The 16,073-nt window shown below is 43.4% G+C and overlaps 1 protein-coding gene across 5 annotated transcripts in view; it reads right to left on the bottom strand.

The window, feature by feature from the left end:
- The window catches only part of LOC109644972 (protocadherin-1-like), a 434,528-nt gene that overhangs the window by 31,869 nt on the left and 386,586 nt on the right, over positions 1–16,073 (bottom strand). Inside the window, exon 5 of one of the 5 annotated variants that reach the window (XM_069531948.1) lies at positions 7,927–10,126. The exons of the other annotated variants lie outside the window; for them this stretch is intronic. Within the exon in view, the coding sequence (XP_069388049.1) occupies positions 10,068–10,126 (59 nt within the window). The 3' untranslated portion in view covers positions 7,927–10,067. Of the gene's footprint in view, positions 1–7,926; positions 10,127–16,073 lie in introns of those variants that run through there. 5 annotated transcript variants of the gene reach the window in all.

Raw genomic sequence — 16,073 nt, 5'->3', positions numbered from 1 at the left:
CAACTTATAGAGAAATCTCATAACAACCGAACCTAAAGCTTCACCTGGTTCTTTAGTTTCAGCTCCAGAAACATAGAATCTGTGCCCACAGAGTTATTTCTGTTATTGATTGGTCTGCTGGTCATTACTCCACCACGGAGGTTATGTTTTCATCCCTCTCCGTTTGTTTGTCTGACTTCTTCCAACAGGATTACGCACAAAAACATTTCCCCAGAACTTGGTGAAAGAAGTTTGGTTTGGATCCAGGAATTTTCTATCACCTTCTGCAGCAATGCGACATTTTTATTACTTTTCCCAGAGAATACTTTCTAAATATTAAAAACATATTCAACAATGGGTATTTGCAAACCCACACTACTGTTATCTCCAAGTCCGATCTGGACCTGCAGGTGGATTCAGAGGGGATAAACCGTTTACATGAAACGTCAATAGTTTTACAATAGTTTTAGGGTTTGGTGCAGAATTAAAGGGTCCTGCTGGAAGAGGGAGCTCCCAGAGAGAAATAGTGTTTGTAAGAAAATTGCATCACTTTTGTTGAGTTTGAGGTATAATAATAAAACAGTTTGTTATCTCAGAATCACAGTCTAAAAATATTCACTTGAAAGTGTTGAAAGCAACAAATCACCACATTAAGTAGCTTGAAAATTGACTCAATCAAAGGATCACAGCTGCAGCGTTTCTTTCACAGAACTTGTTGGTTAATAAACTAGAAACATCTCCCATGAATCACTTTCTCTCAACTCACACACACATTTTAGGCTTGACGATCAAAACAGAGACCGGACGACAGACGTGGGATTCGTCTCAAACCCCGAAATCCAACGAACACACAAACATGTGTTTCCATATCAAAGCACAAACGGACGTCCATCAAGAAACAGTTTGTTTGACGTGAAGGTGACACACAGAACCTGGACACGTCCTCGCGGTGGATGAGGTGTGGACAGCGACAGGAAGTGTGACGTGAGTGGAGACAGTGAGTCAGAGGTGAAGCTGAGCTGCAGCTCTGACCTCAAACTGGAATCGGACGATTTCTTTCAGGAGAAACTACAGAAACTGAAAAGTGAAGCTGCACGATTCTGCACAGAAGGTTCTGGTGCTGATTCACACTGTCCTGACACGATCTCCTGTCCGGCCTCTAAAAGTGAAGGAGCTCAGCTTGACGTCTCTGCCTCTGATCAGTTCACCTCCTTCTGTAAGGGTGAGGTTTGCTTTATAGTTCTGAAACACCATGAAAGAAAAACCCAGATCATCAATACGTCCGTCAACACTGAAGCTTTTATCTGACAGGAGGAAATCCCGTCTGTATTTTTATTATTATTATTTAATAACTTTATTATAATCATAAATGGTTTTATTGATTATTTTAATATTATTATTTTTTTCTGTAAGTTGACGTGAGTAAAGAAAATAACTCTTTTCGCTTCACTTAGTTTTGGTTTCTGCCTCCAAGGTCCACAAGGGGAATACCACCCTGACAGACACACACACACACACACACACACACACACACTATCCGAACCCTCAGGACCTCAACTCAGTCGCTACGGGTCAAAGGTCAACAGGAAATGGACAGGAAGTGGACCGTGGAGGACTGTGCTGGTGTCTGACCGATATAACTGGAGCAGAAGAAGATCTTCCCCCTGGACAGCACTTCCATGTAACACACACACACACACACACACACACACAGACACACACACACACACACACAGACAGTCATCACAGTCATGTCCCCAAACCATCTCCTCTCTCAGACACACAACACAGAAACACAAACACACTAAATTCACATGTAATTGTTGTACTGACAAACACACACACAGACACACACACACACACACACACACACACACACACACAGTGACGTGATGTGATGTGAAGGCCGTCCTGTCTGCGTGCCGTTTGCAGTCAGACTTTCTCTCCCTCAGTTTTGCCTCCCAGGCTCAAACTCCCCACTGTCTCCCCCCTCAACGACTCCACCCATGAAACGCTCCAGGTTACAGAAAGTTAACGTTGGCCCAGATTCGCACCAGAAGCTGAACACGAGCCTGCGACAGATGTGAACAACAAACTGGCAGCAAAACGAGAAGGTGTCGGAGGATCTGATTTGTCTGCTGGGACAGGAAGTTCGCTCGCACTTCTTCTTCTTCTACTCTCTTTTGTGTTTGCTGCCGTCGTTATCTGTGTCTTATCGACAGCTGGCTGGATGTCTAGAGTGTGTGAGGAAGTGTGTGTGTAACTGTATAAAATGTGTGTGTGTGTGTTAAACCAAGCCTGTGTTCGGCATTACAAACAACATAAGTGATGCTTTGCCCTCAAACTATACGTGCGTGTGTGTGTGTGTGTGTGTGTGTGTGTGTGTGTGTGTGTGTGTGTGTGTGTGCTCTGCATTAGAAGCACCAGCAGCACTGCTGACCCGTGTTCGCCTCGGTGTGTTTTTATCTCTGCCTGTGTGACCCGAATTGTAAATACAGCATCCTCTGCTAAGCTCTGTGTTTTACTCTGTGTGTGTTTGTGTGTGTGTTTGTGTGTAAGTGTGTGTGTCTTGGCCCGTGTGCGATGAATTATGAGCAGCAGCCTCAACTTGACCTAATCTGTGCATGGGCTGTATGACTTTGTATCTTGCATATCAATGTGTGAGTTATATCTACAATAAGTGTGTGTGTCTGTCGTTGTGTACATGCGTGTGTGTGTTTGTGTGTGTGTGTGCGATAGAGCCATGCCAAGAGGTTAATTGAGGGGAGGGCCTCTAAACCGTTGCCCAGGGAAACGCTCTCCCATCCATCACGGTCATTGGCTATGCAGCACCACGCGCAGAACAAACAAACTAACGAACGCCGGGTCCTCGCTGAGCTCTGCGGCGGAGGCAGGGAGGAGGAGGAGGAGGAGGAGGAGGAGGAGGAGGAGGAGGGACGGCGGGCGGCCGTGCCCGGAGTCGGAGGCTCCCGGCTGGGCCACCGGGGCGGCTGCAGCCCCCCCGCTCCCCGGCCTACGGGAGCTCAGACAACAGGCTAATCCTTACAGCACACAGAGGAGCCGCTAATGGGAGAGGATTAACCTGCAAATACACCCACTCCCTCTGCTGCTCCTCCTCTTCCTCCTCCGCTACTTCTATCTCCTTCCATTTTAATCCTCCTTCTTCTCCTGCTCTTTTCATCTGCTCCTCCTCTTCCTCCTCTGCTATCTCACTCCCTTTTAATTCTCCTTTTCTTCACCTTCTCCTCCATCACTGTTTTGCCTCCTCTGCTCTTCTCCTTCCTTTCTACTCTTCCATTAATGTTCCTCCTCTTCCGGTTTACAATTGTCCGTCTCCTTCCTCAACTCTTTCCTCACGATCCCTCCTTTTCCTTAGCTTCATCTATTATCCTCTTTTCTTCATCCTCATTTTCATACCTTCCTCTCCTTCCTCATAGTCTTACTAATCTTCTTTTCAGCACTGCTGCTCCTTCTTTTTAATATGTTCCTCTTGTTCTTTCGTTCCTCATCATCTCCTCCTTTACTCCTAAATCCTTCATTTCTTCATCGAGCTCCTTTCTCAACTGTTCTGCTCTGTCCTCTCTTCATCATTCCTAAAGATCTCCTCGTCTCCTCATCATCTCTCTCCATCCTCCTCCTCTCCTCTCTTCCCCTCTGCCTCTTCCTCTTACACTGCAAATCCTCTGTTTACACCTCCTTTCCCATGTTCCTCCTGACCTCCCTCTCCCTCGTTCTCCTCTTCCTTCTCCTCCTTTCTCCATTACTTCCTTTTCTTATCTCTTCCTCACATTCTTCTTTTTCCACATTATTTTCTCTCCAGGTGACTGTTGAGTTGATATAAGAGCTGCAAGTCAGGCTGGCAAGAGCTGTGTGTGTGTGTGTGTGTGTGTGTGTGTGTGTGTGTGTGTGTGTTTGTGTGTGTGTAGGGGAGTGGATTATCCAGGTTCCAGGACTCGGTGCTCGGTAGCAGCCAAGCGGAAAGCTTTAATGAGAAGTCGCTGTTTACTGAGGACAGAGTGGGACACACACACACACACACACACAACTTAGAGACTTATATAGACTCACAGAGACAAAACACACACACACACACACAATGATACACACTCCTACTCGTAAAACCACCCACACACCCCTACATACACACACTAACCAGAGCAATAATGGGATTTGGAAGGTTTTCTCTATAAACCAGTCTGTCCTCTGTCTCCTCATTAAGGGGACTGTCCAAACCTGAACACACACACACACACACACACACACACACACACACACACACACACACACACACACACTGCTGGCACTATGCTGCTGCAGACTTCTGGGATCACTAATTATTTGGAGGCTCTGTATCCTTGTGTTTTTGTTTTGAGTATGTGTGAGTACATCTAGGTTTGTGTGTGTGTGTGTGTGTGTGTGTTGGCTCCGTGCTAACAGTAGCAGTCTGGTGGAGTTGTGGTCGAGGGCGGCAGAGGACACTTCACGGTCCAAATGGCCGTTGATCCAAAAAATAATCTTTTTGGATTTTTTTTCTCTTGTTTTCAGAAAATAAAATGATCTGATCTCATCTTGTTATTTCAATTCAAATCAATTCTCTTGACTCTGTGTTGTGAGCAGCAGCGTAACGGCCAAGAGGACATGATTTATTATCGTAACACAATTACCCAGGACACACAGGGTCACTGAGGAGCTGCAGAACCACCAGCGACACCTACAGGCAGCTTCAAAAAATGTTTTGTGTGTTAAATTAAGAAAAAGATGATGTGCGTTTGTTTTTGTCAGTTGAGCCAAGAGAAACGAGAGGCTCAGTTTATAGCTGTGGGTTATACAGCCGGTCAGATATTGAGCTAAATGAAAATAAAATTGGCAGTTTAGTTTTGGACGATGAATTTCTTCATCACTGAAAATGTGCAAATGTGAGAAGAAACTATTTCCAGCCAGGAGGAGAATCTGTCTCAGCGGAGGAGGAGGCTGGTTCCCGTGTTTCCTCTCTCCTCAAACAGTGCACTCTGGGCGGCCATGTCTCTTCATATGGTCCATTCTCTACAGCCGGTCGGAGCTCAGTGAGCCTGCGTGTGCTTAATAAACCCTGTTCTATTTTCAGACAGTGTGAAAACTGCAGAGTGGAGCTTCACGTTCTCACAGAAAACTCAGTTTGATGATGTTTTTATGTTGAACAAGTAAAAATAAGTTTTATCTACATATTAACACGCGATCATTGAAATTACCTCACGATGTGAAAAACTATAGCAATTTAAACAGAATGGAGTCATCACATTACTGCTCCCCAGGGAAGAACCGTTTTGATTTTAACGACACTGTGAACTTGTATTTTGAGCTCTAACTCTGACAGGATAACTTTTTTTGGAGAGATGCTTGTGCACAACCTCCGAAATCAACACTGCACGTCTGCAACATGCACGTGAACAGTGGGGGCGACTGCAGAAACAAGGCGGGGCAAAATGGCGGAGCACCTGGACGCACGTTACGGAAACCGATAATTCTAGATTTCTCAGGTGATTTTAAACTGATGAGGATTATATTACATTCCTAATGATACACACACACACACACACACAGGAAGATGGACGACTGCTTCTTCGTCACTTAATCTCTTATCTTTCTCTGCTTGTTCAGACATGAATGTGATCAGATGTTGTCGTCTCTGAAAGTTCTTCATCTCTCTCTCTCTCTCTCTCTGGGTCTCTCTCCCTCGCTCGCTCCCTCTCTTTCTCCTGTCCAGAGATTTGGATGGTGATTAGCGTTGGGATTCTGGGACTCCGGCCTCAGTTTTCATTAACAGCCATAAACACAGTTCTGCTGCACCACCGAGACCGACCGCAGGCTTAGTGTGTGTGTGTGTGTGTGTGAGTGTGTGTGTGTGTGAGTATATATATATATGTGCATGTGTCTCTACATCTGGGCTTTGATGACAAGACAGAGAGAGAGGGAGGGAGAGAGAGAGAGGTGTTGTTTATCATGGCGGTAATTAAGGCCGCCGTTCGACTTTAATTAAAATATAACAGCAGCACTAAGTATGGACTGGTTCTCCGACACACTGAAAAACACATTCTCTATTTACCACAAAAGATAAGGTGAAAAAACTGAAACTCTCCGGGGACGACCACACACACACACACACACACACACACACACACTAACAGAATATTTGCACCACGTCCAGGAAAGACGAACACAAATCTGAAATCGATGTTGTTTCTGTTGACTGACCTTTCACTCGTCTTTTCCAACCTCTCATTGTCCACTTCACTGTTTCATTACAGCAGCGTGGTTTTGTGTTTTCACTGTGATCAGTGAGATGATGAATGTTTGTCCGCGGCAGCCTGCAAACACCGAGCTCAGTAATCTGCCGCGGAGGCCTGTAATGAAACCGGAGCAGAGCTGCCTCCTGGACATTATGTCAGAGAACAAAACGATCAAGTATTCATGATACGTTTGCTTACACCGAAAGTTTTGCGAGGAGTTTTTATTTAGAGCTGGAGGTGAAACTGATGCGACTGTCAATCTCGAATATATTTTATTCTGAAGGAGCGACACTCAAAACCCCAAAAATATTAAATTGTTAATGATACAAAAGAGAATCAGGTCGGACACTGTCTCTGTCTGTGTCTGAGTGGGAGGGGTTAAAGGGTCAGTGGACAGTGTTGAAGCCTCAGTTTGACATTTCGTCCACGACCATCTCGTCCTTCAGAGAGTGTGGTCGGAATAGATTCAGACAAAACGTGAAACGATACTTAAGGTTCGGTGACAATGACTCGTCCGCCTGTCATGGTGCTGAATCAAAACTGATCTGGGACCACAGTTATTTACACGACGACAACTGATTGTTTGGAAAATGTAGATTTGAACAAATGTTGTTACTACCTGGACGTAACACCAGTTTTGTACATATATGTATATTTACACACGTCTCTGCACATGTGTGTAATCAGGGCAAACGTGAAATAACTTTCTGTGTGAGACACAAACTCGGTGCAGCTCATATTAACTGCATCAGGCTCAGGTTCACGTCAGGGTCGGTTAGTTTTAATTCTAGCTCAGTCGAGTTTGGACAGAAAATTGCAGCGTGAACCTCACTCTGATCCACGCTCTAATGCATACTGCGCTCAGAAGTCCATAAATTAAATGTTAATGTTAGCGTTCTGAACTGGTCTCTGAAGTATTTACTTTAGTCTTAATCTTTCAGGTTCACATTTAAACTTTGAGAAACACGAATCATCAGAGGCTGTTTATTCCTCAGCTCTGCAAACATTTTCCACAATCAATAACCGAGCTGCTTAAGATGATGTGTAATCGATCAATGCAATTAAAATTTTTGGATGGGAAGCTCGGGGATGTCATCGCCGACATGTTCACAGAAAACTAAATGTAAAGGTGAAACTCTTAGGATGCAGGATCAGAAAGTGGAAGGTGGGACGACCCGCTAACAAAGTGGTTATGACTCATAACACAAGGTACACGCCCAAAACAAGAGAACTGAACAAAAGTCAAGATATAAACTTGAGAGGGGAAACTGTTTGGTTTCATTTTGCTGCTTCACATTAAGTATTTATGATAATTTCCTTGTGACATAGATGTTTGTATTGTTGTGTGTGTTTATATCACAGAAACATATCATAAATAAAGACGGACGACTTCCAGAAACGAAGCTAATATCCTGGATACAAACTCTGCCACACTATGACTCTGACTCTTCTGTAGTGTGGAGCCTCGGTGTCGAGGTCGGGCCGAAACAAGCAACCAATCATGAGTCAGTCTCAGCTGTCAATCATGACGTCTAAGCCAAACTTTTTAGTCTGTTTCATGTCCCATCCACTAACATAGATGAGATTTATGACCTATGCTGCAGCCAGCCACCAGGGGGCGATTGGGACACTTACGATCTTTATGTGCTGTGTATTGTTTATGTGAAGGCTCGGAAACAACGAGTGACGTGTCTAATTTCAGCACTTGTTTATTGTAATAAAAACTTCTGAATACAAAGTACATTCACAGGTACGGCAGCAGGTCACTCAGCTGCTCTGTTCGATTCCTACAGCAAACCACCGATGACTACAAATATTCAGACTCATACACCAGTTTACAACTTTATATCCCGTTAACATACTGTTATAGTTCAGAACAAACACACTGCTGCACTTACATACAAAACGTCCAGGCTGTGAGTCAGCGGCTACTCGTCTGTTACTAACCGACCGGCTGAGTCCTACACAGGTTTATTTACTGAAAGATACGAGGGGGGAGGGACGTGACGGACGGGTCGCTGAGTGTCACAGTCTTTAGAGATTTGATTGACAGGTCGACTGCTGTGATGAGTGGATTCGATGGCAGATTAACGCCATTAAAACTAAAACTGATTTGGCTGAAACCTTCGCTGAGGAGGAGGAAGAGGAAGATAGATGGTGGATAGATAGAGAGAGAGATACTCTGTTGAAATATATCATTACATTTATGAATCATTGAACAATTTGCCGCAGTTATCGTTAAATTAATGCTGTTAAATTGTCGTAACATGATTAGGACTTATTAGGCTTAAAGATCAGAAGCAGGGGAAACTAGCTTAGCTCCATCGAAACCCTTTTGATTTGTCTTTAATCTATGTAGCTACACTAGCAGGCTAAGCTAACAAGCAGCATGAGGTGGGGCTCCACTCTGAACTTGTTGCTAACGATGTTGGTCAGTTTCATTTAATTTCTTCAAATGTAAAAGGACACAGTTTTCATCAGCAGGATTTTTGCCACATGTTGATAAGAATCTTGCAATGATTATAACATTGTGCAATAAAGAAAATGGTGAAACATTAATCTGACGTTAACTAATCAGGAAAAATGGACGACGTTGACGTAAATAAACGTTTTTTGTTCTGCCCGACGATTGTAAAGTTTGGAAAACGTTGTAAAAAAGAGTAAACATTTCTCATTTTTAATTTTACAATCGTAAGAGCTCCATCTAGTGTACAGAGGTTGGAACCATGCGGTTTGGTATTATGTGTTTTCTGGGGGTGGGGCCGCTAAGTCTGTTGAAAGGCTCCTGTGTTGCTTACGTACTCGTTGACCTGCCGACGGTGCTGCTTGTGTGTTTGTGTTCGACCTGACGAAGGTTTGAAAGATCGTGAATATAAAGTGCGTGATTAAGAGACAGATTTTCTTTCAGAAAGGTTTTTGTTTCTCTATGAGAACCAGTACTGCTCTATTGTTTCTCTTTCAACTGAGCCAGGCTAGCAGTTTCCCCTTGCTTCCAGTCTTTGTGCTAAGCTAGGCTAATTAGGTACTGCATCACTTTCTATTCCAGACAATCACACTCATCTGACTGTGGCTCACGAGGCAATTACAGATTTCCCATAAAAATGTCGACTTGCTCCTTTAACTGTATTCGTCCCAATCAAGTGGAGGAGTGATGGAGGGGATCAAAAAGGTGTCCACAGCTTCTCCTGTCAGTTCAAACCAGAGTTTCTATTGGCCTTGAGAGGAGGAGGTGGGCGGGCTGATTATCTGCCCTCACCCTGTCCTCCGAACCTTGACTGTCAATCATCAACTACAGGCACCAGGGCTACCGGAAAAATAAAAACAAAAAACAGGAAGATGTCTGAAAAGAGGATCGATCTGCCGATAAAATGTGACCCTGGGGAAACAAAGTGGAGCGACAGTTTCTCACACAGAAAAAACCAAGCTGCAAAAACAGCAGGAAAAAAGAGCAACAAGAGCAAAACCCCATTAGAAGGTGCAGAGCTGATAATCCACTGCGATCGTGTCCACTTCGGAAACGTCCACACAGAGAAGAGCGCAGCGTCGACGAAAATTCATTATTCAAACATTTTCTCCAACAAAAAGTATTTTTCTTTCGTTTGGTTTTTCTGATTCGAATCTCCTCGACAAAAACTTTCACCGTGAACTTGAAACATGAAGCAAAAAAAAAGCAGTTCTTGACGAAGGGAGGAGAAAAAATCCTCAGAACTGAAGCAGAGAGGGAAAAAAAGCTTGAGGACTTAATCACTTTTCTTTTAGTAAATTGGAGGAGGAGAAAAAAGAGAAAAAGCTTTAGATGCTCTTTGTGTCTTTAGTTTTGTCTTAAGGCAGTCTTTTTTGTCCGGCCCCCCTCTCCAGCACGCTGCTCGACGACGCTCCACCTACAAGAGGATAGATACGAACGTCTTACACCTCAGGTAACGCAGCGCAGAAAAACACATTCCATGCAAAATGTCTCATCAATGAGAAAAAAGCAAAAATATAAGAAAAAGAAAAAAGGAGGATTAATTGAAAACTGGCTGAAGAAAAAATAATGTTTAAAAAAGGAGGCAATTAAAAAAATGTAGGAGCAGTTTGCAGAGGCACAGAAAAAAAATGGAGCTGTGCACAAACACTGTCACAGTCAAATGCATCATTTTAAATATATTATATTATTTGACTAAAAATAAATCAGATAAAAACACATCTCTGGTAAGTTTCCTGCCTCAAGTCAAACATGAACTGAATGTGACACGTTAGATAAATTCATGGAATGAGAAGAAAATCTACATTTCCTCAATAAACATTTCTGTGCTTTAACGTCTCGAGCTCATGTAACTGAAGTCATTTGGATTCTTCACCTAAAATTAATAATAATAATCATTTCATTATAAAACTCAAAGTGAGGTCGTATTTATTCTTAACATGCAACTTTTTTAAAGGAATAATACGGACTTTGTGTGCAAAGGTCTTTTTAGACTTTGGTTTAAAATAAAATCCTTTAACGAGTGTTAATGTGTGAGAGAGAGATTCACAAGGCCACACACACACACACACACACACACACACACACACACATTAGTATAGTAGTAGTTGTCAGCTGGTTGGCTGCTGCAAGTTGTGACCTTGCATAGTTTGTGTGTGTGTGTACACACACACACACACACGGTCGGTGTGCTGCTGCAGTTTTTAGGGATTACAGTCGTCACCTAATCCTTTCCTCACTTTCCTCTCTCCTTTACTTTCTTTGCTTCCTTCCTTCCTCCTCCATCTCTCTCTTTACCTCCTTTTCATTCCTTTAATCCCTCCTTGCTTTCTCCCCTTGTGTCATCTCCTTCCCATGCTTTTTTTCCTCATCCTGCCTCCTCATCTCCTTTATTCCTCTTCATTCTTTCCTTCCTGATTCTCTTCTTTTGCTTTCACTCCTCCTCCTCTCCTCCTTCTCTCTCTCCTTCCCTGTTACTCCTCCACGCTCCTCACCCCTCTCTCCTCCCTCCCATCGTGGCAGCATCTGCTCATAATGAAACACACAGTTGGACGTCGGCCTCGTTTAGAGCCTCCGCCACGCTACCTGCTCCAGAGGTTACCTCCCGCCAGGCGCGTTTGTTAGACATCATCGGCTCCTCCCTGCGACCTTCCCTCCCTCCCTCCATCCTGCCACCTCCTCCTCCTCCTCCAGATGTCATTGATCTGGGAAATGGGTCACAACAGTGTTGAATCAAAGCCAGGTTACACGCGGCTCGGAGGCAGATACTGTATGTAAATATAGCATGTGTTCATATTTAGGTTGAAGGAGAAAAAGAATGTGACGGCTGATGTTTGGAGCGTTTGCAGGTTCTGATCATCGAAGCTTCAAACCGCAGACCCGACAGATGCAGGAGGTGTGGAGGGTGAAGATCTCTGCCCCAACACCTCATGGATCTGGAAATACAAGCGCTATACTTCAGGAAAGGCAGAAACGCATTTAGCCTTTTTTATTTTGAAGCCAGAATTTCTGGTTTCTGTTGAGATATTTAGAAAAAATAAAGTATCTGTAGTCGTTGTGGTCTGAGAAGCGGCCTTGCAAGAAAAGTGTGACGAGAACTGAACCGATCTCTTCTGCTCATTAGCACTGAGGTGCCCTCGAGCAAAGCCCTGAAACCAGCCATCTTCCACCCCCCATTTTTTATAGAAAGGTATCATTTGACGTGTAGTTATTTTTGTTTTGTCCAAGGCCCATCTGCTAACATGGAGGAGGCAGAGTTTGTCAACTATATTGCAGCCAGCCACCAGGGGGCGATCAAGATGATTTGTTATGACTACTGCCTCCATCTGGACGAGAGGAGCTTGAATGAATGACACCGGTGGTGAGATGTCAGTCACGTTCGTTACATATCAAACACTGAAACACGCTCAACTGAACAGCGCTGGACATAAATCTGCAGAAATGACAATATGATCTCCTCTTTCCAGACAAAGGGATCCAGCTGACTGGCAGCTGCTTGATTTGTTTTACAAATGAAGAACATTTATTCCTGTGATAAAGTCTTTGGTTTTTCACATTTTGACTTCAAACTCGATAAAATAATATAAAATAAAAGAAAGCTGATCTCCGGTTTATGAAGTCAAGGCGCTCGGCCTTTTCTGTTGAACTGCACGGAATCAAAGTGGGAGGATAAACACAGAAGTTCGCCTCAAAGATGCAGTTCAAGTTTCCAGAGCTCAGTTTGAAATGTGAAACTCTCCTGAGCCTTTAAATATCAGCTTCAGTCTCACAGCCGTCGAATAAAGGTTGTCCAACATTTACCAAGAAGAGAGCGTTTGTTTCGCTTAACTTTGGGCTGTTAAACAGAAGGACGGGAGGCCATCCGCCAAAAAGACTAAAATTAGACTCCTCGCATCATTTGAAGAAACTTCACAACAGAAAGTGTGTGGAGTAAAAACTCAAATGTTTTAGTTGTGAATATTATAAATACGCTGGTAGCCCAACCTCATCAGTCATCGCAGACACACACAACAAACACCTCCACATTTCTCTTAACACTGCAAAAGATATTGAACAATATCTAAATACTTTCCAACACGACTCTAATAAAAGCTGCGAAAATGATAAATATGTGCTTCTCCTTCAAGGACGCCTCGCAATTATGTTTTGTACCCTGAGACGCTTTGTATGCAGCCAGTGCCGACCGGTGTGTTCCAGCTTTTTCTTTGGTTTCTGGTGCACATTAAGACAAAGTTTCAGCAGAGAAAGTTGGAGGTTAGCGTGGACGGAGACGTCGGCTCCAGAGGGGTTGAATTAATTTGTCTCTCGAGGTTTCTACAGAATCCTCTAATGGAGTATAAAGTAATGATCTCAACTCAAGGTCCAATAACTTGTTTTTCTAAAGCTGTTTTGTTGACATTTGATCTCAGCACTTTCACCGTTTTCGATGATTGTGGGATTATGTCACAATTGTCTGTTCAGTAGCCAAGTAGCTTATTTTAGTTTAGCACAAAAAATGGATGGAGACAGTTTTTATATACAGCTTTTGCTTTTACAGGAAGTCAAGCAAAACCTCAATAAGGAGGCACAGATGTAGATTCACCACATTCACAACACAAGAACCAAAGCTAGTCGTGGTAAAATTCAACTGTAAAGAAAGTAAGATACCGAACTCAAAGACATTCAACGGGTAAGACGCTGATCCTGTAACATTCAGGGACAAGACGACACGACGCATGAAAACATCTACTGAAAAAAATGTAAGCAAAAAGAACACACTTTACCAAAGGGGGGGGGGGGGGTAGAAATGGACTTTGATGGAGCCCCGCTGAAGAGAAAAACAGCCCTGAGGCGATACTGTATGTAGAGCGAAGAAACCTCGCCGTCCACCATCCCACCGGCCGCTAGGTTTCATCAACTCATGTGATGTTCGATCATACTCAGGTCTGGAGGCAGACAACTAAACAAGCGTCATGTCTGTCGTCAGCTCTTTTTTATTGTAACAAGAACCTCTCAATGCAAAGTACATTCAAAAATAAATAGACAGACAGACAGACAGATAGACAGATAGATAGACAGACAGACAGAGAGATAGACAGACAGACAGACAGACAGACAGATAGATAGATAGATAGATAGACAGACAGATAGATAGATAGATAGATAGATAGATAGATAGATAGATAGATAGATAGATAGATAGATAGATAGACAGATAGATGGACAGACAGACAGACAGACAGACAGACAGACAGACAGACAGATAGATAGATAGACAGATATATAGATAGATAGATAGATAGATAGATAGATAAATGATAGACAGACAGATAGATAGATAGACAGATAGATAGATAGATAGATAGATAGATAGATAGATAGACAGATAGATAGATAAAAAGATAGACAGATAGATAGATAGATAAAAAGATAGACAGATAGACAGATAGACAGAAAGATAGATAGATGGATAGATAGATAAATAGATAGTCAGATAGACAGATAGACAGATAGACAGATAGATAGATAGATAGATAAAAAGATAGACAGATAGACAGAAAGATAGATAGATGGATAGATAGATAGATGTAGTGGTGGTCAAAAACTGCATATGCTGGAAATGGCGACAAAGTCAAAGTCATCTCAAATCAGCTTCAATACTCGTCCGTCCACACTCTCACAAACTCTCTATAAATAGAGATGATTAATCACAACTCACGCTAGAGGAGGACGTCCAGCTTTAATGACTCCAAAGGCAAAACGTACAATGATCACAGAGGTTAAAAACAGCCGCAGAGTAACGAGCTGGGTAACGTCTCTGCTCGTGAGTTTACCACAGGTTAGTCTGGGCAGGACGTCACAGAGGAAGAAGCTCAGGTCTGAAGTTTACCAAAGGGTAACACGACAACAGGATCCTCAACGGTGACGTAACGTAGAGGATGCATCGAGATTCGGGGCTGCCTTGTTGTCTCTGGGCCTGGACAGCTCAGCAGCATATCGGAAACGAGGGGTCATGAAGGGGATCATTGGCGTGGCGTTCAATCAGCTGAAGATATGGACATGTTGGGTTAACGCTGTGACGTGACGTCAACCGTTGGTTTGTGAGCTGATGTTCTGAAGCCTCAGTTTGACATTTTGTCCAACGCCATCTTGGAAACCAGAAGTTACCATATTTGGAGGAGCAGGGGTGGAGCCTGATGGACTGCTTGAGGACGCCCACCTACAGCAGCCACCTGCACCCATTGGACGGTACTAGCTGTCAATCACACTGTGGTGTCCACCCCCAATCCATCCGGTGCTTTCTGGTCCGTTTGACTCTAAATGATCATAATTTATTAAACATCAGCTGTTTGAAGAAGACTGAGACAAAAACTCCTGAGGACAAAGTATCTATAGAAACTAACAGAGGAGTCGCCCCCTGCTGGTCAGAGAGAAAAAATAAGTTTTAGGCACTTCTGCGTTGGCTTCACTCTCCAGACCAAAAGTCTACGTCCATTTTTATAAACACTTTACGGTCTTCAAACTGAAATTCTGTTTTTAAAATCCGTGAAATATTCCATGTTTGATACGTTAGAGACGAGGCTGAAGAGCAGAGCCACAGTGAGGTGTCACAGATTTCAAGTTCTTAATACATGAATGTTTTTCATTATTATCATGTTGAAGTGGACAAATTCTGGAGTGATAGCAACAATGGAAACGTTCAAAAAACGAATTTTCACAAATGGTCCTCCAGCGACTGTGAGTTTTTATCAGGACTTCAGATGAAGTGAGACCTGACATAAAGACCCCTTTTAACACAACCATAACAGACTGGGAGCCGCTGCTTCATCCACATTCTCCAGTCGCTGAGTCTCTAACAGCTGCACACAAAAGAGAATAGAAAAAGGTCTCAGTGGCATTTTTACCTGCATGAAGGTGTTGTCTGGCTGCATAAAAGAGACATTTCAGTGCCAAGTTAAGTGGCAGTGTAACTCAACAGCCCTCTCTGTCTGTCGGGCCTGTGATAATGTAATGGTTGCTGCCCAGCGGTGTCCTCTATTCACAGCTCCAGGCTTCCATTCTCACACTGTCCACAATAGAATAAACACTACGCGGCTGCATGTGTCCGCCGCTGACTGAGTGGACGTCCTTTGTCAGCACTGGGTGTTCCAGGGTTGTCTGATGGCTAAGTAATGGGTTAACTTTGTAAGAACTTGGGGTGCAATGATTCTACAAATCCACAGTTCAGCTCAGACCTTGACTTCTGGGCACACACTTGAAATGTTCAAGAAATTCCAACGTACACTGTTCGAGTAGATCATCTGAGTGGAAAACTAAAGCTCACGACTTATGTCCTCCAGCGCTCTGGACTGAACTGACTGTGGGTTATGTTTGCTTTCACGCTG

This window comes from Paralichthys olivaceus, chromosome 9 (genome assembly GCF_024713975.1).
Source record: "Paralichthys olivaceus isolate ysfri-2021 chromosome 9, ASM2471397v2, whole genome shotgun sequence".
NCBI classification, from domain to species: Eukaryota; Metazoa; Chordata; class Actinopteri; order Pleuronectiformes; family Paralichthyidae; genus Paralichthys; species Paralichthys olivaceus.
Note: the sequence above shows the minus strand (reverse complement) of the source record. Positions and strands in the feature narration are given on the sequence as shown.